General features: G+C 35.6%; 1 protein-coding gene across 3 annotated transcripts; it reads left to right on the top strand.

Moving 5' to 3' along the window:
* Nucleotides 1-1,182: 1,182 nt before the first annotated feature.
* Nucleotides 1,183-21,693, top strand: SWC2 (DNA binding protein SWC2). Of its 3 annotated transcripts, none has more exons than XM_088706647.2 (12): nt 1,183-1,374; nt 3,667-3,736; nt 4,261-4,332; nt 4,513-4,556; nt 4,636-4,891; nt 7,450-7,525; nt 7,632-7,751; nt 7,940-8,008; nt 10,180-10,222; nt 18,492-18,557; nt 19,313-19,525; nt 21,042-21,693. In XM_088706647.2, exons 1-11 carry the CDS (start codon nt 1,310-1,312, stop codon nt 19,506-19,508), a joined length of 1,077 nt encoding a protein of 358 aa, XP_088562773.1. In that variant the 5' UTR covers nt 1,183-1,309; the 3' UTR covers nt 19,509-19,525; nt 21,042-21,693. The 3 variants fall into 3 exon arrangements, with proteins under 3 accessions (XP_088562773.1, XP_008808819.1, XP_088562774.1); XM_008810597.6 differs by having other exon boundaries at nt 1,185-1,374; nt 21,045-21,693; XM_088706648.2 differs by lacking the exon at nt 1,183-1,374 and adding an exon at nt 3,115-3,259 and having other exon boundaries at nt 21,045-21,693.
* The last annotated feature ends 4,154 nt before the right edge of the window (nt 21,694-25,847 follow it).

Here is a 25,847-nt window from a genome sequence, read left to right as displayed (position 1 = left end):
CCTTGATCTCTTCATCTGACTAAGGGTTCAAATCTATTCAAATCTAATCACAAGCACTACAATCGGCTCGTGGTCAGCCTCAATAGATCTGTGCTGCAGTGTTTTCTAGTCCACATAGCTTATGGGTTGGGTCCGCTTTGATATCATTTATAACAACTTACCCAGCGAACAACTGATGCGAGACTAAATACATGCCCACATGGATCCTCACATAAACCCTACTAGGTTTTCTATGCATTTACAACTTTGCATATTAGAAGTCTTAAATGCATATTTTATTTTTCTAAGATGTATATTTGTTCATGCGATTGATCCACATATTCTAAGTTGCTAATACATGTTTTTCATTTTTTTCCGGAGTAATTTGTTTAAACTAGTGATGGACACATCCCAAGTAGCTAATACATATTTTTTGTTTTGTCCAATTCATGACTTCACTTAGCGATACCCGTATTTGTTGTACAAATTAATATAAGTGATACACATCTTTATATATATGTATGGACATGGACTTATTGTGTGTTGATGCACATTCCAAGATCCGGTGTCGCACAAGCATCTCCTCTAACCCTAACGCTGCATGGAACAAAGAGAGCAATCTACATGGTTTCATCAAAAGCTTTGTTCGACCATGACGCATCGAGTACGATGGCCGTTGACGCCTCACGAATGAGGTAGAGTCCAAGGAGGACGGAGAGAGTATCGTTACCCATGAAAAGGATTTTGTTTCGATTCATTGATGGAGGAGGACGGAGGACAAAATTGTGCATAATTCTAGTAAATGTAATATCCCTCTCAAGTTGGCGTGTGTCGATCCATAACACTCAACTTGTATAGCAGATAAAAAAACTGATCACAACCCAAAGCCTTGGTAAAAATATCAACATGCTAGTTGTCACTTCAAACAAACTTGGTTTGGATTGTGCCTGCTGGTTTTTTAATCTGTGTATTAATTTTTATTTTTTAGATAATTTTAATTAAGAGATATGGATATCCAGAAATATAAAATTAAATTTTAAATATTTAGACTATAAAGAGAGGTCCCGGTTCAAATAGGAACTCACCTGAACTGAAAGAAAATTAGATCGGTTCTGGGTCAGATGTGCCCCGGTCCGGACCCGGCCGGGTTGCAGTCTAGACCGAACGGCGCAGCGGATCGGCCCGCTTCCAAAGCACACGGCCGCTCGTGCCCATTTGGCGGTGGAACAATCGAAGAGAGCTCTGAACTTTCTCGATCCGTCTTCTTCCGTCGTCGATCGCGCGACCACGCAGAAGAAGCGAGGAGTGGAGAGGAGAGAAGGCGTCGGCCATGGCGGACACCGAAGAGGACCCCGTCGTCCTCGATCGTTCTGCTCGATTGACCAGAGGAAAGAGGTAGCCTTTCCCCTTTCCCCTTCCCTCGCTCCCTCCCTCCCTCCCTCCCTCCCTCCCTTTAGGTTTCTTTCTCATGAGAATCTATGAAACCCTAAGATATCAAGATTTTTCATCCGATGAATCCTGTTCTGTGGAACTCTGGTTTTCTCAACTATCGTTCATTCTCTGTGAGAATTGCAGAACATTGTAATTCTAGATTTTGGCGATTAGATGTGAAGGCGAGCGGTATAGAAAGCAGGTGCATTTGCTGTTGGTGTGTGGACTGATGATAGACCAACAGCACGACTTGTAATTCACTGTGGTAAAGAAATTTGGCGAAGTTTGAGCTGTGGTGCCTTCGCGAAATGCCATGCGGCCAAGAACTAGACTGAGTTTGGAGTTTAGACACACACACACACACACAACAAAGAGTTTTGGTGCCTTTAGAATAGTATATTATGGTCGAATGCGGAGGCTACGTTTCAGCTGTTTAATTTTGAGTCTGAACTGTCTTTGGGAAAATTGCTACTTGCACACTTTGGTTAATTTGAAGCAATTATCTGATTTGAGCACTCACAAGCATAGTTATACTAAATGCAGAGTGGACTATAAATTAATTTATCATTATTTTAACCTCTAAATTCAATAGGCTGTCATTTTGTTGATAAAAGAAAGGTTCTGACATTGATTTTCATGGAAAGTTTGGAAAGTTTTGCTAGAAATGTTCTCACATGGATCTTTGTTGGCAAGTTTCTTATAGTTTGTGTTGGTTAATATTCAGTATAGATGATATTTGCTGTTTATCTGGTTCTTTTATATTCCTTTTTTTGCTGTATTAGGTATTGCTCCATATCAGAAAAAGCACATTAATTTGATAGAATTTTGCATACAAAATGTCGCCTATCCATTTGGTTCAGTTCTAGGAAAAACTCATTAGTTGTTCCATTGTGCTCGTCAGTTTAATGTAATATTTTCAAAGCTTATAATTTCTAAAATTTAGACATCATAGCTTGCAATTGTGCATGAAGAAGTTGGAAAGAGCTTGAGTGCGTTTCCACTGCATTGTTTGCTACCTTTGGTAGGTCCTCAATTATATAAATAACAATTCAACTCTTAGCACGTGTAGAAATTGCATACAGTATATTTTACTTATTTGAAGTCTAAACGATGCTTTCTATAGGCCTTTAACATTTACAAGCTAAATGTTCCATTTTTAAAATATAATGCAAATGTCAAGTTATTGTATTTCTTCTGGATCTGCTAGAGCATTTTTTTTGACCATCCATGGAGGGATGATGAAGTACCATAAATTGAGTTTGAACATATTGATTAGTCCATGTTGAATCTGTGCCAAAGACTTAAAATTCAATCAGGGTGTGTTAATGTAGTCATTCATTATCCATGTACCTGGTTTTTGGGGGATGTTGAGGAGTTCATATGAAAAGCAGTCATACCTTGAATGATGGAAGCCATTAGAGGCAGGCTATGCTGCAGAGCCTGTGGTATTGTTGATTTCAAATATGAATGTCAAGTAAGAATTCCACGAGTTCATAATTAGACTTGTTAAATAGTTGATATGACTGTTACCATTGATTTGCTTGACATTGATATACATACATATATATGTAATGGGTAAGATATGCACTTCTAATGATAGTGCCTGTGTTAATTTGTGCTCATTGTTTCAAAAAAGGACATGATGGCTGCCATGTCATTTTTGAGGCACCAGCTGTATTTTGATCCAAGATCCAATCCACGACTGAATCCCCAAGTCCCTGGATGATTTATGATATCATCCTGATCTCAACAATATTGGACCAAACTGCTGAGCAACTGCCTTGGCTTGTTGTAGATGATCACCTCCTACGCGTATTCTTGTTTATCTTTGTATGCAAATAAAAGAAAGGTAGAAGTACCCATCTGTACTCTCTCTTTGTGTTTGCTTAGAAATTTTCTTTTATCGATACGGAAAAATGATAGCATTCTCTGATGTCATCTTGATGGAATATGTTTTCTATTTATGGAGCATGCTTGTATGTTGTTGGTAAGTGCTATACTTGCTTTCCTTTTCGTAGATGATCTCCCAAAATTTCTGCTTATCTGATCTTATATTAATGAAAATAAAAAAGAATGTAGAGGATCCTTGCTGTATGCATGGAAGGTCTGGTTCAGTATTTTCTTTTATGCACTTTTTGTCATCTGACCTGCTTTCAAGTATTTGTTGCTTTTATATATTAAGCGATCTGTCATCAACAATTTAAATTACCTTGTATCCTCTTGGCAGTAAAAATCTGACTTGTGCATCTTCTTTAGAATGACTAGGTTGGTGGATGAAGAAATTGAACAGGATGAGGTGTTTTGGAATCAAGATGCTCTTAAAGAGGTACAGTGCATCTGATGTTATAAACAATTGTATATTCTTTGTTATTTGTCCTCCTAGAAGCTTAGCGGATATTAGTTTATTCCCTGAGAAAATCAGAAATTTGCTGCTTTCATTGATGGTATGCTTAATATTTCTGACAAATTATTGCTTTCTTAAAATTTTATTTCAGTTTAATTTATTCTGTAATTAAATCCTTTGGCTTATGATTGCCGTAACCTCTTTCAAAAGATAGTGATATTTAAAAAGTTTGATTATTTAGCATGAATTATCTAAAAGAACAAAACTGGTTGTGTCATCTTGATTAGAACCCATATTTTTACTCTTCAAATTGGTTTTACACATGATATTGCAAAAAATTTATGTTGACCACCTCCATAATTTCATATACCTGGAATGATGACTACTTGTTTGCCAAACAAGATTCTAGATATGCCAAATTGCATGATTTACCTCTCCTTCAGTTACTGTAACTTGTTATTGAATAATAAGTAAATTGACATATCATAACGTTCATTCTTCTTCAGGAAGAGGATGATGTTAACTATGAAGAAGAGCCAGAGGCTGCTGACGAGTTTGATAGCGATTTTGATGAGGATGTGAGGATCCTATCATTTTCCTTTCCACTGATTCATTTGCTTTATGGCAAATAATCAATATGTGTCCATTTCTTTTCTTTCACTTCCTTTTAAGGATCTTAAAATGCACGTCTACACCCATACAGTTGACTTGTTTTTTCTTTTCTGTCCCTTGACCTCTTTATTCATTCTTATGATCAGGAACCTGATCCTGATGATGAAGCTGAAAACGAAGCTGAAATCAGGTGTGGCTAAGCCAGCTGATATGTGTCAATGAGAATATATAATTTTATAATGGATATTGATATCATACTTTTCTTGCAGGGTACCAATTAAAAAGAGGTTAATATTTCCTGGAAAGCCAGTGACAAAAAAGAAAAACAAAAAGAAGGTTCTCTCAAAACTAGACAAAGTCCCAAAAAGTGAAAAATCATCAGAGAAGGCTACCCCATCTGAACATCAGGATGCTCCTGATGAGTTGGAGGGTGAGAGAGTTGTGAGGAAGTCAACTAGGACTTCAGTTATTGTGAGGCAAGCAGAAAGAGACGCCATACGTGCAGCATTGCAAGCGTCCATGAAGGTTAGTTTTTGCAATGGTGATTCTGTTCTTGGGACACCTGCTAATCATGCTTTGCTAGGGGTGCAAATGGGTCGGGTCGGGTCGGATCCTGGGTGACCCCGATCCGACCCGGTTTTTTATTCGGGTCTTAATTTTGGACCCAGACCCGACCCGGTTGAAGATCGGGTCGGGTCGGGTCGGGTCCGAGTTGGGTTCGGGTCGGGTCCGAGTTGGGTTCGGGTCGGGTCCGGGTCTGAGTCGGGTCGGGTTCGGGTCCGAATCGGGTCCATTTTTTTTGTATTTTTGGGAAAGAATTTGGGCAAATCTAATTTGGTCATATCATAATTATGAGGTGCTTGGTGACCCATGACTTGAAAGACTTGCAATTGATCTCCAGTCAGAACAGATGACCCCGACTTACTAACTAAGTCGGTCTACAAGCCAAATTTCATATCACACTATTTTTTGTCCATATGACTGATTGAACGGAACTTGGTGTCTCCCAGCTCCCCTCTCACGAGGACCAAAAAAATCCCAGACCTTCTTCCAAAATCCAATTCCATTGCAGAAAACTGGCACATGACCCATATTCAGTTCGGTGTTCCCTCACTTCCTCCCTGTAAAACTTAAAAAAAACAGAAACCAAAAAACCAAAGGAAAAAAAAAAAGAAAAGCCAGCTACCGAGACACGATCCAGAGGTATCAACAGTGTAATAGACCGAGAGAGGATCCTGACGGACCAATAGTGCCACGACCCACACAAAAAAAAAACTCTCTTTTGCTTTTTCCTCCTCTCTCTTTCTCTTTTCGGGTCCATTCGGGTCGGGTTGGGTTCGTTCGGTAAACCCAGACCCGACCCAGAAAATGATTCGGGTCTAATTTTAGGACCCGACCCGGACCCGCGGGTCCTAAAATTCGGGGTCGGGTCGGGTCTATGCGGGTCGGACCGGGTCGGGTCTCGGGTCAACCCGACCCATTTGCAGCCTTATGCTTTGCATACTTCTGTTTTCTTTGAATTGGAAGCAGATAATAATCAGTTATGCATATAGTGCTTAAACCCTTGTTTGTTTTTGTCATTTCTATATATAAGCAGATCTTTCAATTGTTCTTTTACCTTTTTATGTTAATGGTATCTGATATTAATGTCTCTCGCTGCAGTATGTCTTTTTATATCAATAACATATCCTCCATGGATTAGGTACTGATTAAAACTGGAAAACTCTATCAGCAGGTGATTGTCTTGCATTTATAGGATAATCATTTTTTGAACAAGCAGAGTTTCCCTTTTTTTCCTTCCCATCATCATTTAAGATACGCTTACCTGTGGTTCTTTCTCACTGTGAAGGCGCAAACATGCCATATGAGTGCTAAAGTAGTTAAGTTCATAGTACTCAAGTGAGTTAAGATCCGATGTTTTTGACATTAGTTCACAGGATATAATTATTTTGATCATGTAATTTTTAGTTGGTTTTAGAAGATTGGATGGTTCATGTACAATTTAGTGTTTTTTTTATACTGATAGGCAGTGGAATGACTACGTGGATTTGAATTGCATTCTAATGGGTTATACTCATATTTTCATGTGAATTTTAGAATTGTACACTCCTTATGAAAAAGTATGTGCCATTAATCTGTTCTCGAGAAACATGCTATGTGACCATAAGAAAAATCGCTAGTGTTTTTGTTCTCCATTTCTTCTACATGCATCGTATGCAGATATCTATTAAATGAATCAAGCATCTGGTATGGTTTATGTAATGCACTTCTATCAATAAAGCTGAACCCTCAACTATGCTATATTGTCATTTTGATTGTGTAAACTAGCAAATACATTGTTTTGGTGGGAAGATGTTTGTTCGTAATAATACTGCAGACTTGATACACTTGAAAAATGAAAAACAAGTAAATTTCATTGGAATTTCTACTTGTTAGACGCTAATTATTAATTAGCCACTGTGCACCTTCTCGCTCTATTTTATCACACAGACTTGTTGGCTTCCTAACTAGGAAGGTATCTCAGCAAGCCGATACATGAACATCTGCTTTGGTTAAGGTAGGCTGCTCTTCCTAGGGCGGAAGCATCTTCTTTTTCTGTTTTACCAAACATACTTGTTGACTTCCATACTTTGAATGCCTCGCAGCAAACTGACATATGGATATCTGCTTTGCTTAAGGGTATTCTTCTCTTCCTAGGGCTCTCTTTCTCATTGCTTGCAGTAATATATGGCAGAGGCTTACATGGTAAGCCATATCGGTCAGTACCGTGCATACCGCACCATACTGGTACCAAATAGATATGCGGTATGGGGGGGCGTACTGAGTGTCGACATGCCAAACCGACCCCCGTATCATGTGTATCAACACTATACCAGGATGGTACTTGTACGGGGTTTGGTACTGAGATGGCAAACTTTGGCTTATAGTATGTACAATCTAATAAGCTATTGAGTTTCTTGTGTCAATATTGACTATGTTGAGGGAAAGGCTCAACTTAAGAGTTGCTGATTTGAAAGTTGTAATCTCAACCTTTTTTCTGTGTGTGTGCATGTATATGTACATGACTCCAATAAAATCTGCAGCCGATAAAAAGGAAAAAGGAGGGAGAAGAAAAACGGATGACACAAGAAGAAATGCTTTTAGAAGCGGCTCAAACAGGTTTGTATTACAATATTCAAGTGCCAGTGATAAATTGGTGGGGGCTTAGTTTGGCAGTGGGAGGCTTTGGGATAAAATGTCATTGACAACTTACAGAAAATTTCAGAAATTATGAACTTGAGAAATTTGGAGCGTGTGTTAGCAAGAGAAGAAGAAGTCAAGAAAAGAGCCATTGTGCATAAAGCAGTTTATAATGGTCCTCAGATACGATTTACTTCTAGAGATGGCAAGTCCTCTTTCCAAAAAATTTCTTCTTTTGTGATAAGCCAGCAGTATAAGTGGCATTTCTGTTGTTTAATTCCGATTGTTGTTCTTTCAGATAGAGTATGAGGTTCAGCTTGACATATTTTTCTTTGAGCACAAGAGATAATTATAAAAAATCTAAATGTTTTGTATAATATCTACGCTTTTTAGGTAACTCGTATCTAGAATTTAGCAAAGGATTGCAATTCCAATCAGAGATTTGTACAGCATCAGTGCCATGTAAGTATACTGGAAAATTCTCTTTATTGCCACTTTCATGGCCACAGACAGTCAGCCTTTCATTTTTTCTGTTTTGACTGTTTATACTTCACATATGGTGTATCTAATACTACTTATATTAAACAAAGCTTTAGAGTGCAAAATTATCAAATATTGTTGTGTTTCTTCCCTGTTCGATCTTTTCCTTCTTTCTTGGGATTATTTTTGGCTTAATTTATCTTTTGCTATTCCAAGAATGCTGCATTTCATATAGGTTTGCTTTATCTTCCTAGTGCTTAATCATGGGAAGGTGAGTGTACTTTGGGTTGGGGATGAATTGCAGGGAGAAGGTCGTTTTGAACTGAAGCATGCAAAATGATGCAGTGAAGACCTAGCAACTGGATGCTAATGGGAAGAAGAAATTGAGCTACTGCTTACATGATGGAATTGGTGCTAGATAGTCATGATAACACGACTATATCATTGATTATGCTTATAATTTTGCGAACCACTCCATTTCAAGTAATGCCCTATATTTCCACGTTTCCATGCTTCATATGGATATCCTTAATAAACAACTTTTTTTCAGCGACTCTACGGCATTCTTGATGTTGACAAAGATTAAAATACTTAGATTCTCCAACAATGCCAAGTGCTCTTTCTTCAAGAATGTGGTTGTCATTTTGGTCGGGCTTTTAGAGGTGAAATATTGGATCGCCATGACTATTCATTGAGGTCTAATCCCTTCTTGTGCTTCATTTTTGACCAAACGTAATGTAGTTTGTCATGGTGAATTGCACTCAAATGATCATGGCCACAACCAACAAGCATTATGCTTTTGTTTTGCATAAACTGTAGAAATACATTTTTTGCTAGCTATGACTATTTATTATATATTCACTGTATCTTGAGAATTCTTGATTTTTGCTCTATTCACACTCTCTTTCTCTCTCCTGTTTGAGTACCTATTACAAAATCTATGCTGTTTAATCGGCCTCTTCATAAATCTCTTTGTCTACTAGAAACAAAATCCTAGATAGACTAAAAAGTTACAAAATTCCCATTTCATATTCTCGAAGGTGGAAGGCTAGACATGATGGGTGTCTTGGCTACAGTTGGGAAGAGCAAATAAAGGTGGTACTTAAATCAAGATGAAGCTCGGAGTCAAAATGTTAGCACCTCCAAGAAGTTTAAGTGGATATAAAATTTTCTTGAGCATGTTCTATGAGCAGCTGTGAAATTTAGATTCTGTAACTATAATTCTTAAGATTACTGTTGCCTTTGATATGAGAGGATGAAAAAGCCTGCAAGTTGCTCTTTAAAATGGAGATATAGTCAGCACTATATGGTAACTTGACATGATGTAAGAAGCTGTCTTAATTTGGTCCATGCAGGAAAGGAGGAGGACAACTTATGATCACAGACAACCAATTATCTTCCTTCCCAATCTGTTCATATCTTAGAAATTTTAAGGATTTATATTATGAGCTTATCTTTGTTGTGCCTATAAATATTACATTGTCTGAGCTTCAGGTCTTCGCTGCAGCAAGGGATGAGTCTTTTTGGTCCTGGTATTTATCCCGTACAGTGCAGAACTTTGGATATACTGTGCCCAGGACCTACCATTAACTGTTACCAGTGCCAAATTCCATTTTTCTTTACTTTAACACTTCTTTCCTACTACTTTAGTCATATACTCATATCTTGACTCCGTTCTATTTCTAAATTGACATCTCGCTTCAGATCTAAAGTACACGAACGAGATTCATAAACAATTAGTACTATCAAACTCCCATTCGACTCATCTGTTTAAAACCTCGTTGCTCTTTTTAAATGTTGTTCCCCTGTCTTACTTTTTGCTGTAAATAGTTCATAGGAATTTAATTTGAGGCTTTTCTCTACACATTTGCATTTGCTGTCAGTACTTGTGTTTCTGAGATTGTTCCTCAGATTTTAAAGGAGATATAGCCATCATTCATGATTTACATCAAATGCATTCTATGCAAGATACAAATGGATATATAAAATCTTCACACACACCCTATGCATATTTGTGAGAGAAAAATCATCACCCTAAGTTTATATAATTTACAAAAAGTTAATCTGCTAATACCTTGCCAACATACTTATGCTAACAGTGTTTCTCTTTTGTGTGGTTCTTAATTCTGGCTTTACTTTGGCCATTTTTTCAGATCCTGAGAAGTCCTTCTGCGTGGTTACTGGATTGCCTGCCAAGTAAGCCTCTTTAACACCATACATAAAATGTTGCCAGCAAGCATGTCTAGCTATTCTTATTCCACTTGCATGCTAACTCATTGTTATTTACTTGCTTCAGTAAACTTGTAGCCTTGTGATCGTAATTGTTTCCAAATACTAGTTGGATGGCATGTGCTTTGGATGTACCAACTAAAAACATATCAAATTATTAAAATATTTTATATTTTAAATTTGATAGTCTCCTCATCTATTATTATATTTAGTTTGATGTATATATAAAAAAAATTGTCCAACTTATTATTTTACCAACAGATAATTGAGTTTTGATGGTACGATATAAATATAAGATTAAAAAAATGTAAGATTCTCAAGCTCTTAATACCACTTTTTGTTATTGATTCATATAATGTTATTATTGACTCAACTGTAGCATGATGGGTAGGCAAATGCCAGTTTATGCTGCTCATGAGTTGAAATAGCGAATCCTGTTTCTCCAAGCCATAGAAAAGAAACCAATCTCTTCAAACTAAATTGTCTTGTAAATTTAAGATGACAAAACCACATGAAAGAATCAAGATTTGGCATTCTAGTTCTAAAAATGAAGAGGCATGCATAAATAAATTTATTGTGATTATCTAATTTTTTCTTTATAATGGCTAATGAAGGCCATCACAGTCCATCTAAGGGTTAGATTATTAGATATGGTAGGCAATTATTTACGTTGAAATATTCAATAACATTTATCTTAGAGGGCAGAAATTATAGTACAATAGTGCCATTGGAAACTGAATAATTTTTCATATATTGAATAAATATATACAATTGCTTAGTTAGCCATTGATCAATGGCTTTTATATTAGGACACAAGTCTAATGACCATTAAAATGTAATAATGGCTGTTATAATAATTTTGAGCTCCATTAGTTATGTTATATAATAGTCAGGAGAAAGATAACAACCATTATTACGCGTTATTTGGCATTATTCATTATAATACAAATGATGATTGCTATTTTCATTTATACTATTTTTTCAAATAAAATATATTTCTTTTCAAAATTCAGATTTGTTGTATCAATTTTGCCTTCAAAAAGATTGCATGGTTCAAAAAAATATTCAAGTGAATAGTGATTAGAAACATAATGTCATTATTTTTTTTATTGCCCTTATTTTCCATTATAACACTATTAGAATAATCATTATAATAGTGATTATTTTAGTATTTGAAATTTAAAATTATTTTTTGAGGAAAATAATGGTTGTTATAACCGTTATCACGCTCAATGATGATTTCATTGGGGATTTATTTTAACGGAAACATAATTATTAAAAATCTTGATATTGATCAATATTTTTTCGGAAAAATTACTTAGACACCCTTTCAACTTAAGGCCAATTTCACTTAGTACGTGTCGAATTTAAATTTTTTTAAAGTTGTCCTTCAAGTTAGTTAAGTGGTTCATTGTGGTCCCATTGTCCATCTTCAATAACCTGGGCTTATGCAATTCCATCATGTTATGGTCATGTTAGACTTTTAGAACTAAAATACCTTTGTGAGGGCTGGTTTAGATGGAGAGAAGGGATGAGGACAGTGGCGGGGTTTAGAGAGGAAGAAGAGTTGTCGGAAGAGGAGTTGGTGAGAATGGGTGAGGCTCAGGACCAAGTTAGATGGAGAGAGGGATGAGGATGGCAACAGGATTTAGAGAGGAGGACATGTTAGAAGAGGAGGTGGTAGAAGTGGGTGGGGCTCGGGTGGGACTATGGACTAGGTTAGATGGATAGGAAGGATGAGGACAACAACAGGGTTTAGAGAGAACGAGGACGGCGTGTTGGAAGAAGAAGAGGTGGTGAGAGTGGGTGGGGTTTGGGACTAGGTTAGATTGCGAAGAGGGATGAGGACGATAGGATTTAGAGTGGAGGATGTGTTGGAAGAGGAAGAGGTGGTGAGAGTGGATGGGGATGGGTAGGGCTTAGGAGTCGATTAGATTGGGAGGAGGGATGAGGATGGCGGCGGGGTCTAGAGAGGAGGAGGATGTGTTGAAAGAGGAGTGGTAGGAGTGGATAGGGCTCGTGAGGGACCAGGTTAGAGAGAAGGGATGAGAACGGTGGCAGGGTTTAGAGAAGAGGAGTAGTAGGTGTTGAAAGAGGAAGTGGTGGGAGTAAGGAGGGATGAGAAGAAGATAAGAGAGAACATTTTTTGATAAATAAATCGTTCTAATGAGAGCAAAATTGTCTTTTGTGACGGCATTTTAACGGCATTGGATGCCGGATGGAGCTTGGGACCATATTGAACTGCTTAACTAACTTCGGGGACCACTTTGAAACTTTTTAACTCAAGCGGTACTAAGTAAAATTGGCCCTAAGTTGATGGGGTGTTTAAGTAATTTTTTATATTTTTATTTGTATATTAATGATTATTGTAGTTAACCCACCAAAACATCCCAATAATCAAGAAGTAGTTGAAGATTGGAAAGAACGAAGTCACAAATTCAAAATTGAATGAGACCCTTACCAAAGCCTTGCCTTTTATTCCAAGCAACTGGACTAAAACAAGGTTTAAAATAATGGTTGATATAACATGTTGATGTAGGACGGTAAGGGTTTTAGGGTTGCCTCCATATAATGGTGGATCTTGAGGCAAAGGATTAGTGTTATGAAGGCACTTATTGGCTGTTGTTCGGGTTCTGAGATGAGGATGCACAAAAAGAAAAGCTTGAAATATGGGGGAATGGTTGTTTGGAAGAATGCCTATTTAGGATGTCCAATATCTAGGAAAATGAACTAAATGATATTCTAGAGCTCTCTTAGACAATCAAATATGTGTTCTCTTTGATATCGGATGTGAAAAACAACGAAAAGAGCCTGTTTCGGATATTTTAGGTACTCTAGGTATTGATATTTCTTTGGAGGACTTTTTGAAGTACTTGTTGGAAAGAATATATGAGCTCCAAAAGGAGAGCAAGGGTTCATCCAACAAATGGATGAGCTCCAAGGAGGGAGGAGAGAGGGAGGCAAGAACCATGCTTTCAGAGAAGCGGCTGTCCGACTCTACTCTGAAATATAAATTTAACCGACCAAGCTGTGCTGTAAGGGGACATTCTCTACATGGTATAGGGCCAAGCCCAAATAGTCGATTGAGCCTTATGAATAAAGAAAAGTTCAGGCTGCTTTTAATGACACATAAGTTCCCTTGAGGGTGCTTTCAATCCGTCTCTTTTCCCATTGAGTCGAATTTCCATTCTCGCTGCCCTCTACCTGTGGTCGATCAAATCCAAGCTACTTCTCTGATTACTCCGATTGCAGAAGCACCTACCTGACATGAGACCAAGACTTTGAACCATTAGCAGTCTTGTTCGTTGCCTACTCCTGAAGGTTAAGTGGGATAATACTTCTGTAATCAGATTATATCAAATATGGCACAAAAAAATTTGTAGACAGCAATATGATCCATTCAAAGCCCAAAAGAAGCAGGGATATACATTAGATTTATGAAATAAAGAAGAAGAAGATTAGGAGAGAGAAGAGAAGAATAAGTGGCAGAAAATAGAGAGAGGAGGAGAAGAGGAGAAGAGGGAGGAAACAAGAGGGCCAAATGTGGCCTTAAATCTTCAATTCCATCCACAATAAAAAAAAGCCCGCATACATTGCTTTTACTCAATCTACTTTATAGAAACTCTCAAACTTGACCAACAAGTTAACAAATTTTAGTCCTCTTAGGAATCTATACAAAGACAGAAACAAATTCCTCAAAAAGTTTCCAAAACAAACTACCTCTCAACAACCCACAGGTACTGTAGCATCATTATTCATGCTGCAGTAATGGGAACTGTAACCAACCATTTAAGTTACCTAAATTGACTCCTTTTGTAGCTCCTACAGTTATGGATTTAAAGATCTTATGTTACAACCTTGATTGGCTATTATTGTATGAAAAAACCCCCTAATGATTTCAATCTAAAACCCACAGTTAAAGAACTTTAAATCAGCAAAATTCAGGCTATTGAACGTGATGCAAATCAGTCCTGCATCATCTGCTTCCTCAATGTGGATCTCATCCCCGAGATCTTTTTCTAGAACCTTGTTCCTCCATCGAATCTTTATGATTGGATGATGAAAGTCCACATAAAGTTCTCTTGCAATCAAATCATTTGTTGGTTGTTTTGGTGCTTGTTGTTTTACAAGAAACAAGGCTTGGATCATCCATTTGATGGCGATTTTCGTAGAACCCAACAAATCAATCAAGAATGGTTTTACTTGATCTCTATCATCGCCTTTAGGGTTGCGACTTGATCTCGCCATGAGTGCTCATTATATAAATCTTCATCATTATGATCTTCTACTTCAAAATACCTAATAGATCATCATTTATAGCATTCTCAATCAACGGGCCTTCTATTGCAGTATCTTTGTATGATGGAACTTTGTTCATATACTCTTCATATAAAGAAGCTTTGATTGTAAGCCCTTCATGAAGTGTTTCTTTAGCTTCTTCTTTCTTCTGACTTTTGATTTGTAATTCATCCTTAAAGAGCTGTTCAACACCTAAAGCCGCTGCAAATTTTTGTAGTGTTGCAGTCATTGACGTCACAGCATTATTGATAGATGCCAACCTATCATCCATGTGGCACAAGATCTTTTCTCATATTTTGCATGTGAAGATCATCAAATCTGAAACTCGACTCCTCATTTAGTAACATAATGAAAGGGGAAAGAACGAAGAACATAGAAAGGAATCAAGAAAAGACTAGAAGAATGGAGCAGGGCCCTTTAGCTCTAATACGAAGTTGATGTAGGATAGCAAGGGGTTAGGGCTGCCTCCATATGATGGTGGACCTTAAGGCAAAGGATTAGTATTATGAAGGACCTTATTGCTTGCTATCCAGGTTCTGAGATGAGGGATACTCAATAAGAAAACTTGAAAGCTCAAACAATGGTTGTTCAGAGAATGTCTGTTTAGGGTGTCCTGTATATGCAAAGATGAACCAAATCACCATCTAGATCTCTCTAAGACAATCAAATATAAATCTGTAATCAGATTAGATCAAATAATGCACACAAAAATCTGTAGATAGCAACATGGTCTATTCAAAGCCTTAAAGAAAGCAGGGATAAACAGCAGATTTATGAAATAAAGGAGAAGATTAAGAGACAGGAGAAGAATAAGTGGCAGAAAATAGAGGAGGAGAAGAGAAGAGAGAGTCAGGAAACAAGAGGGCCAAACCTGGCCTCAAATCTTTAATTCCATTCACTATAAGGAAACCAGCTAAGTCTTTTACTCGGCCCACTTTATAAAGACTCTCAAGCTTGACCACAAGTCAACAAATTTTAGTCCTTCTGGTACAAGGATAGAAACAAATCCCTCAAAAAGTTTGCAAAATAAACTTATTATTGACTCTCAACAACCCACAGGTTAGCATCCCTATTCATACGATAGTAACATGAATAGTGATCGATCCTTTAATTTACCAAAATTTACTCCTTTTGGATTTCTTAAATAATGGACTTAAAGGTCTTATAATATGACCTGGCTATTATTGAACTTTTAAACACTCTAATGATTTCACTCTAAAGCCGGCAATTAAAGAACATTAAATATGCAAAATTCAAGCTACTTAATATGATGCAAGCAGTTCAGTCCCGCATTGCATGTTATATGGCATTATCACATTCCATTATAACATAAATAATGGCTATTACTTTTACTTGTACCTATTTAAATAAAATATTATTTCTTTTCAAAATTTAAATTTGGCTCATCAAATTTTCCTTTAGAAGATACTGGGCTAATAAAAAATATTTTTATCCACCAAGCAACATTTTTTTGGCACCATTGGCAATTATTTTCCATCGTGATATCATTAAATAGCAATCATTTAATATAAAAAATGATATATTATGTCTTGAGACAAATAATAACTACTATAAACATTCTATAGTCAATAACAATTTTGATGGGGATTTGTTATAACAATTTAGCACCATAACTGAAAGCTTGGACCAAACTTGCTGCTTTGAAAAAATGCACCATCCTAGCCAGACCAAAGGCCCAGCTCGGATGAGTTATTAAATAACAGTTTTGGTGAAGTTCCAGTACTACAAAATAACACCATTTTTGTTGCTTTAGAAAAGAAAAAGAAAAATTTTCCCATTCCTACTATATTGAAAGCCTAGCTAGGATGAGTTATCAACTAACATTTCCATTGAAGGTCCGCTACAACAAAATAACACCATTTTTTACTGTTTTAGAAAAGTAGAAAAAATTGTGCCACCCTAGCCAGATGAAAGCCTGGCTAGGAAGAGGAAATTTGAGATATCTAAGCTTTAAAAATAGGAAAGATGGAAAAAGGAACACAAGATAAATTATAGAGGGGACCAAACAATTCTCAACTACTACAAATATTTTTTGAATAGGACACAGGAGAGGGAAAAATAGACAATTTGATTTGTGTAATTTATACCACTTCTCTTTTTCTGAGTGTAAATCTTCGTTTTACTATTATTAGTAGACATATTCTTTTATTTTTCCTTATTAGCTATTAGGGAAATTATTATTTTGTTATTTCCAAATTATATAAGTACTAGGTTTAATTACAGCATGTAATATGGTTAGGAGTTGGTTAATTATTTATTTGGCCATAACAGTTTTGAAATGTTGATGTGGGAAAAACTCCAGAATAGGGACTCTTTGGCCCAATTATTTTTTTTTTCTTTTCCTTTTCCAGAATAGGATACCTGCTGATGATTTGATCTGTTTTTTCCGATGACAAGTAACAAATTGTTTCTCTAATTTCCTAAGGTTGTTAGACACATAAAGGAGTAAGAGATAAAAGGACTCATCCAAGTCTCCCCTTTGATGGTTTCAAATTGGCCAAGACTGGCAGGTCACATTAGAAACTCTTAAGCCATGGGCTCAAAATGTGGGCCGCTGGTCAACTTATGAGATATTATAGTATACAAAAATGCTTTAGTAACTTAGCGTAACTGAAAATGTCACTCAGCTGGCGTGTTGTATTTCCATTTCTCCCTTTGAATTAGCACCATGAATTATGCTACATAGTTAAGTGAAGTGAATGGTACAAGACAGGTGAGTGATTTTTCTGAGACTGTAGCATTGCTCTAGCGGACTGAATAAGATGAGAGTGGACCGAGTAGGATGGACCAAGTAGGATGACAGTACCAATTTTATATGCAAAGGTTATAGATAAAATGCTTTTCTTGCTTACAATGTATGCTTGGGTAGGTAGAATATAAGTGCAGATTTTGTTATGTGGGAATTGTGGTGGTTTAGTTGCATGCAAGATCTATAGATTTGCTATCCTGCTTGCATTTTGTGGCTTCTTTATTTAAATTTTTACTATTGTAGTACCTTTTTTACTATATCAAGCTTGTTGCTTTTGCCATTGTCTTTTCCCGTTCTCAATGTTTTTTTTCCTTTTTTTGTTATTTACATCATGGTTTTAGTGACATTTCAAAAGATGCATTACCTCAATTATGGAATTGTCTGCTTATTCAATGACTAGAAATTGCGATTTTTTTGTTAAGTTCTATAGTACTGTGAGCAGATAAATTCAGGAGATATAATACCATCAGTGAGGAACATAAGCATTGAAGACCACTTGCTGCTGGTCTGCCAGCCTGGCAAGGGAATTGGAAGTACCATGCTATTTTGTGATAATGCTTGGCATGCTTTGCACAGCAGCAAGCCAGATACTTGCACAAAGCCATTATCATGCCATTGTCATGTGTTGGTAAAGCACTGTCCTGGTACATATTTTGTGCGCCTTCTCGTGCTGATCAGCACTTTTGGGATAATACCTTTTGAGTGCATTCCTGACTTGTGGTTGGAGGCTGCCTCATCTATTAAGGCTATACAGGGTTCAACTCATAAGAGAGGATATAATATTCCTTATGAGCAACACTATTGGAATCAAATATTTGGTACGAGGCTTGTTGGTTATGGTATGAATGATGTCTACCGGTTTCATCCTCATGTGAAACTTGGATATTTAAAATGCATAGTAGTTTTCAGGTCTGTGAGAATAAGTAAATATAAAAAACATCCATCCAGTAACTCTCTTGCACACCGGATTAAAATTGAGATCTTTGATAGGCAATTTTGTAAGTAAGATGGTCCTGTCCTGATGGTTTGTGACATAGAATTTAGCTCTTGTGGTTGGATCCTTTTTGCTTAAATTATTTGCAAAAAATGAAACAGAACTGAGGATGTTATATGCAGCTTCTTAGCTGTTACTTTCCATACAGTTTGAGTTGTTATCTGGTATTGCAGGTATCGTGATCCAAAGACAGGATTACCTTATGCGACAAAAGAAGCCTTCAAAATAATTCGGGAACGGTAAACCTTTTGTACTTGGCACTTACAACTGCATACATTTCTGATATTTGTGACAACTTGCTGCCATTATATGAGTCTTCGAACTTGAATGCGGAGGTCAATGATTTTAGAATCTTATGACCTTAATTAATTTATTGTTGGTTTATATTCTTTAATATCTTATTATATAAAACCTCGTTGATGCACAAATGTTTTGAGTTTTTCATAGCAAATGGCTGAACAAAAAAATCATCAAGAGGCATAGCCAAGTGGATTATATCCTCTTACTATTAGTGGTAAGATTGTAGGCTCCCAGGTACAACATATACTCCTTTTTAATATTTCATGGACTTGGACGTGAGAGATTTATACACATATCCAAGTGTGATTTCACAAGAGGAAAAGAATGAGACAGTACACACGAGGAAAAAAAGTTTGAGTTATTACTGAAAGATAATATCAGTAAGGTGTTTCATCCTCTATACAAAATGAAGAAATGTGCTGTTGCATGTATAAGTGTTAACTTATTAGTGATTGGATCATCCATTATGCGCTCTTTATTTCAAGCATTCAGCGATTATGACTTACTTGATGTCTATATTAATGTTGATTTTTTTTTGGATATTTAAAAGTGGTCACAAGTAATCTATTGATCAACTCCTCAATCTATAAATATTACTGCAATTCTCCATTTTATCCGGTATTTAGTTTTTATTTCTAGTAGGCAATTATGGTTACTGTGGGAACGTAATTATTTTGTGCTGACATTTGGACAGTTTCTTGCAAGAGGTATCTGATAAGAAGAAACAGGCAAAAATGAATATGGGAAGTTTATTTGATTCAGTATCTGGTCAAGGGTTTTCATGTAAGCGGCAAAGATCAGGAGCTGGAACAATAAACAAACCATCTGATCTGCGATTAGGAGCTCGGTTTCGAAGCATACCTGCACTGGAAATTCTTGATCAAGACTAAATAGATTGAACCTAATGGTACATCTACAGCCCTTTTAATATAGTTTAATATTTTCTTCATGAGATTTCTCCACCCCCCAACCCTGGCAGACCTGTCCCTTTTTGTCTGCTGTTATGGTGTAATATGCTTACATTTCTCTTATTGATATTAATGGTTAAGAGAAATCAGAACTTGTCTCTGTATCTGTGCTCGCCACTTTATTTATAACTTCAAGGGCATCTTTGGAAGCACAAACAGATTATTCATGCATAACTTCCCAGCATGAGAGGAAGTTAACAAGCAGTTGATACATGGGTGGGGAATTTGAGAAGATTGGGAGATATGGCAGAGGGGTTGCAGAACATAGTGAACGTAAATTATAGGAATAAGTTAAAACATTTTTTTATTCAAATCTCTTATCCTTTTTTGTGTTTTTAGATTGAGAGTTTCTACAACCTTCCCTCAACCCTTCAATTCCTCCTCAATGTATTCCTACTCATGGACTCCCTCCACAAATAATCCATTCATTCATCTAAGGAGGCCCTAAAGCTTGATTCTTGCGAATAATTAAAGATAGATCAAGATCACTCAAGTACATAAGACCATATCAATTCGCCGAGAAATTAGTAAGGCTACCATGTTAAATCACTCTGAAATAGCTCTTTGCAATTAGTCTGACAATCCAAGTTTTCTTAATTGTTATCATGACAAATTTACACAATTATACAGATTGTTACATCAGATTGTCATCAAGGTTTGAAGTAGTGGGCATACTAATCATGTACCAGCATGGTATGTGCTATGGCATACCCTTTGTCTACTCATGGTTTGTCGATATGCGGTCGTACAGCACATAGTATGTTCTATGGTATAGGTAGCTATGTGCAGCAGTTCGATTTTTCAAACTCTGTTTGTGTTGATTGCACTGCATACTCTAAATGCAGCTACCATATAAGATCAGGCCATATATGGGATGGACAAGTTGGTTCATTTAATATTTTTTGAACATATATGCAACAGGATTAGCATTGTGTGGCTGCATATGCAGCATAACTATCATTTATGTGACCATATGTGTGGGCGTTGTAGCATTATCGGACCGCATATTTGGCCACTCCTATGCAAGCTCAAATAGTTGAGTTGAATATGAGTTTCAAAAGGGATTGATATGTGTATATTAAGTACATTAACTATGCTATGATAAAACTACTAAAAATTAAGTCCTAAGTAGTAAACACTAATTCCTAGATATTATTACTATTAATAATGCTATTATTTATAAAAATGTTACTATTATTATATTTACTATATAATAATATGTCTCTGCATAACATATGTGCACTATGCGGTTTCTTAACCGCCTGCATACTGCAGCCACCTTTAAAAACTTATTTTTTATTTATTAAGTAATACTTTTGACATCTTTACAGTAGAAGTACAAATGCCAATGTATGTGGTATAGTATTGTTAGAAATCAAGATGATGTTGTACTCTTGCAATTTTTGCTTTGTAATCTTTTGTTGTTATTGCTTAAAGCTTCATTTTCCTCTTAAGCAGTTGAACCTTCGGAGAAAGCATAGAGCATTGGGTGCAATTGGAAGGGGATGTGGAATTGCAGAGATCCATCTCAGGAATGAGGAGGACAATGGTTCAGGTTTAAGACCTTCTTGCAGTTCAATATAACTGCATCTTGTTCTCTTGATTTGCATCTTTCATGCCAAAATTGTCTCATCAAAGTGCATCGCTATCCATAATACATGGGCCTGCCGTTAAAATGGTAGAAATATTACGATCTTGAGCTGTGGCAGTATATGTGCAGCAAGGCCTTGTGTAAAACAAACATGGAGCTACCTGAGTTTGTATTCATGTTTTAATGCGCCAGAATTTAGACAAGATGTGTGGTGTAATCCTAACATAATATATGATTTCTTCAAAGTATGATGGGCCTAACAAACTAATTTCAGTGAAGAGTACGTAATGCAGAGCATGAAGACAGAAGGCCATAGAAGAGGGAAACAAAAGAAATCTAACCAACAGTATCACTTCTCTGTCAACGTTTATAATGCAAGAGCAAGTCATGGAAGGTTGATTATAAGTTATGAATTTTTTTGTCAAATGGAAAGTCGGTGTAAAATTCAGTTAATTGAATCATTACACTGATAAAATACTAGAAATATCAGGAATGGTTGTCTATTTTCCAAGTTCATCTTTTCTGGATCACAGAAAGTTTTCACCCCTCCCTCTCTCTCACGCACACGCTCACACATTTTCTGGTAGCCCTTAATTTCCTGACCTCGTGAAACAATTATTTCTTAACAATAAAACCATTGTAATGTGCAGAGTTACACTAAGCTCTCAATTTGAGGAAGATGGACTGATCTTGCAGACAAAATTGATAATATTATCACATCATTTTATTTTTTCGTCAATTCCTTTGTATACTTTCCATTAATAAGTAATTGTGGGGCATTTTTGTTTTATCTCTCTTGCATTGTATTTTGCTTGCTGACTCTTTGGGCTGTACTCGTACATGTTGTGTCTTGTGTGTGAGCTGCTGATTTACCAAAAAAAAAAAAAAAAATTGTGGGGACATTGTTGACATCGATGGTGGAAATAAATAAAACCACAGAAAGCTGGGATGAGAGAAGCTGTAAAGGTGTAAGTTGCTTCAATGTTGTAGGTGGCCACAAAAGAGCCCCTAAAGATGGTTCCTTACTAGTACCAAAAGGAAAATAATTTACTTAACACGGCAGACGAGAAAATTCCTTGTATTAAGCTACACTTCCCACGAACACCATCTTCAAGTTGGCAAACTACGTAGCATGTGGTTCATGAAAAGAGTTTCAATTGACCCTAAGGTTTCAATTCTCTATGACTGTCGGCTGCTGTCTACCTCGTGTCTGTTTTTCCGGATTCCCCTCCTTCGTATTGGGTTAAGATAAATTTTGCGGGTTTCTTGAAAAAAGATGGTACGTACCAGTGTGTATCGATCTTACTATATAGTATTCAATCTTACTATATCGTATTGGTATCGATAGTGAATTGGTACATATTACAGAAGATGTATCAACATTCGGTATGCTATGCTGATCCGATTCTTATACCGGATATATCGATATTGTAATAGAATTGTACCGGTATGGGATTTGATACAGAGATGACAAACTTTGGTGATACGGCTTTTTATGGTTTGTGACCATGAAAAATTTGAGGAAATGCTTTACTCTAGACTCTAGAGAATCAAACAATTTTTGCTGCTAAATTAAGAGAAGCTTAGGTAGGACTAAAGCTCGGTTTGGCAAGGCTTTTGGTGGGCTAGAAAGCGCTTTTTAGCTTTCTAAAAGTACTTTAGGATGATGTAGTAATGTTAGGTAAAAAATCGAGAAGCTGCTTTGGCTTTGTCATAAAGCTGAAAATGTCTATTTGGAAAAAGCTATATTTTGAAGCTTCTCCTCAAAAGTGCTTTCTGATCAATGTCGAAAAGTTGTTTTGGTTTTAATGAAATTTTTCTAATAATCAAAATGCCCACCAAAAAATATCATGATTACACATTATATTATATCATATCATAATATATTATTATACTATAAATATAATATAATACACTATATTTTTATATTATATATAAGCATAATATAATATATTATTACAATCATAATATTTTGTTATTATAATAATAACAAAATATTATGATAATATAATATATTATTACTATAATATTATAAATATGCTATTAATAATATAACAAGATATTATATTATATTATATTATAATAATATAATATTATCATAATATAGTATAATATAATATATTATTTATAATCTATTATTAGATTAGATTCTAATCTGTTATATTTAATTATATTGTTATATTATATTATAATATTAATATATCATATTATATTACATTATATTATATTGTAGTAATATTATACTATTAATAATATATTATTATATCATATCGTATCGTATCATATTATGTTGTATTGTTATGCTATAGTATTCAATATGATATTATACTATATTATAATAATAAACAAAATTAATAATATATTATTATATCACATCATATCTTATTGTATTATGTTATATTGTTATGCTATAGTATTCAATATTATATTATATTATACTCCACTATGTAATACTATGAAACATCTTTTATTGTCATTTTATCATGGCAAAAGTACTTCCTCACTTTGGTTACCAAACATATGTTAAAATTTTACATCACTTTAGAAATATAATTACCAAATAACAAATAACATTTTATAGAAATTCTACTTTCAAAATATCTAATTCTAAAAGCTCTACAAATTTTATTACTTACAACAATCCCAAAGAAGGCTTAAGGGCTGCTCAACAATTCATTCATGCTAACCGAGTTTGGTAGAAGGAGATACCTCTTCTATCATCCAATGGATTGATGGTTTCTCGAGTCCAGCTTGAGAGAGATTCACAGTAGGTTTAAATATAGTTTCAACTTTCAACCCAGGCATACTTCTAGGATAGTGGGACAACTATTACAGAAGGGATAGGGTATGATATATTAAGCCAGTTTTGTTGCAATCTTGCCTCCCTCTCTTGCCAAAACGACAAAAGAATGGGACCATCATTTTACTATCACTCATCATGTATGTTGTACTAATAATAAATTAATAGTAGTCATTATGGTAACTATGATATTAGTCAGTATATAATGAGTAAATGTCTGGATTTGGCAATTCATGGCCCTATCTTAGTTTTAATCAAAGCAGGGGTAATCTTGGAGGATTGTTATTTTTATTAAATAATGGGTGTTGTACTTACACAAGCTTTTATCTACAAATTATCTAAATATAAGGGCTATCGTAATTAAAACAAAAATTAAAGGTTCCAATATTTATATCAGTTCAACAACAATATTTTATCCTGCAGATAATCTTATGATTGAAAAAATATATAACTTACCATTATTGTTTTGAATGACATCTTATCAATATTACTGGATAAAATATATTTTATCCTTACCCTATTATAAGGATGTAATAATCACCATTTTAACAGCTAGTACTTCTCTTAGACAAAAAACTATTATTTCATTCCCAAAAAAACTAAATCTAAAACTAATTAAGCAAGGAAAAATCCTCATTCTCAAAACAACCGAATAAATAATTGTTTTGGAGGCAGTTCATTGTTTAGAGATATATTGTCTTTGCTAACTAAGCTATGCCAAGGTTTACAATGACAAGCTGATATATTATCACAGCATACATTACAATGTTTTGTGACAGAGTCTATTATATTATATAATGTATAATGAGAATTTAAACTATTTACACTATTTTTTAATAAAAATAAAATACATTTGTTTAGGCAAAATAATGATTTTACACAACTAATGTCTTTTTTTTTTTGGGGGGGGGGGGGGGGGGGGGGGGGGTATTATTAACCTTCTTGTTATAATGGCAAAAATGGCCGCTTGATAGTCTTTACTCTATTTTCATATGATATATTTGGATCATATGAAGAGGAAGACAATATGTCACCAAGGTGGTAGCCTAGTGGTACTGGGCAGCAATTCTAACCATTAGGTTCCAAGTTCGAATCGCTGCGGCGACGATTAAATTGTGGACCGGAGCTCACTACTTTGGCCATTGCTTGGACTTGTGGTGTAGGACCGCTCTTGAACCACTAGTAGCCGGGGTGGTGCCGGGTGTGACGTACTCACACGTGGGACTCGAGCCAGAGCTCAGAGGAGTAGCTGAGCCGGGCCTACGGGTGGGGAGGGTATGAGTAAAACCGGTCGGGGTGCCCAACACACGGCCATTTCTGCCCGCATCGAACATTCTCCTGGCGGGGCGGGGGCCCAGTGGGGGCTGCTACGCGGGGGTGGGCTTGTCCCTTCCTCCCCCCTACCCCTTTTTCTTTAGCAAAAAAAAAAAAAAAAAAAAAAAGAGGAAGACAATATACGGTCTACAGAAAATAAGAAATGCTTTATATTTGATAGAAGTTTTCAAAAAAATTAAAAAATATTTTTTCTGAAAATAAAATTCTTATATTCTATCGAAAAGAAAAATTGCGGGACATAAAAATATCTAATTCACAATAGTTAGAATTTAGGATAATGTTTTCTCAAAAATATTCTTAAATTTTTAGATAAAATACAGTAAGATTTTTTTTATTAAAAATAATATATATTTTATTTATTTATTTAAAAAATAAATGTACAACTACATGTAAGTTATTCTATAATGTGACATGATTTTATGAACAACCAAAGAAGTCAATGTTATTTTTTTAAATATTATATATTTAGATATTATTTTTGTAAAAACTACTACAGTGATAAAAAAAATTCTCCACATGCCTCATAAACAGGTCT

This window comes from Phoenix dactylifera, chromosome 11, assembly GCF_051530095.1.
Source record: "Phoenix dactylifera cultivar Ajwa chromosome 11, Ajwa_hap1_PhDact_Kaust_v1.1, whole genome shotgun sequence".
NCBI lineage: Eukaryota > Viridiplantae > Streptophyta > Magnoliopsida > Arecales > Arecaceae > Phoenix > Phoenix dactylifera.
The sequence above is the reverse complement of the archived record's forward strand: the minus strand, read 5'-3'. Positions and strand labels throughout refer to the sequence as shown.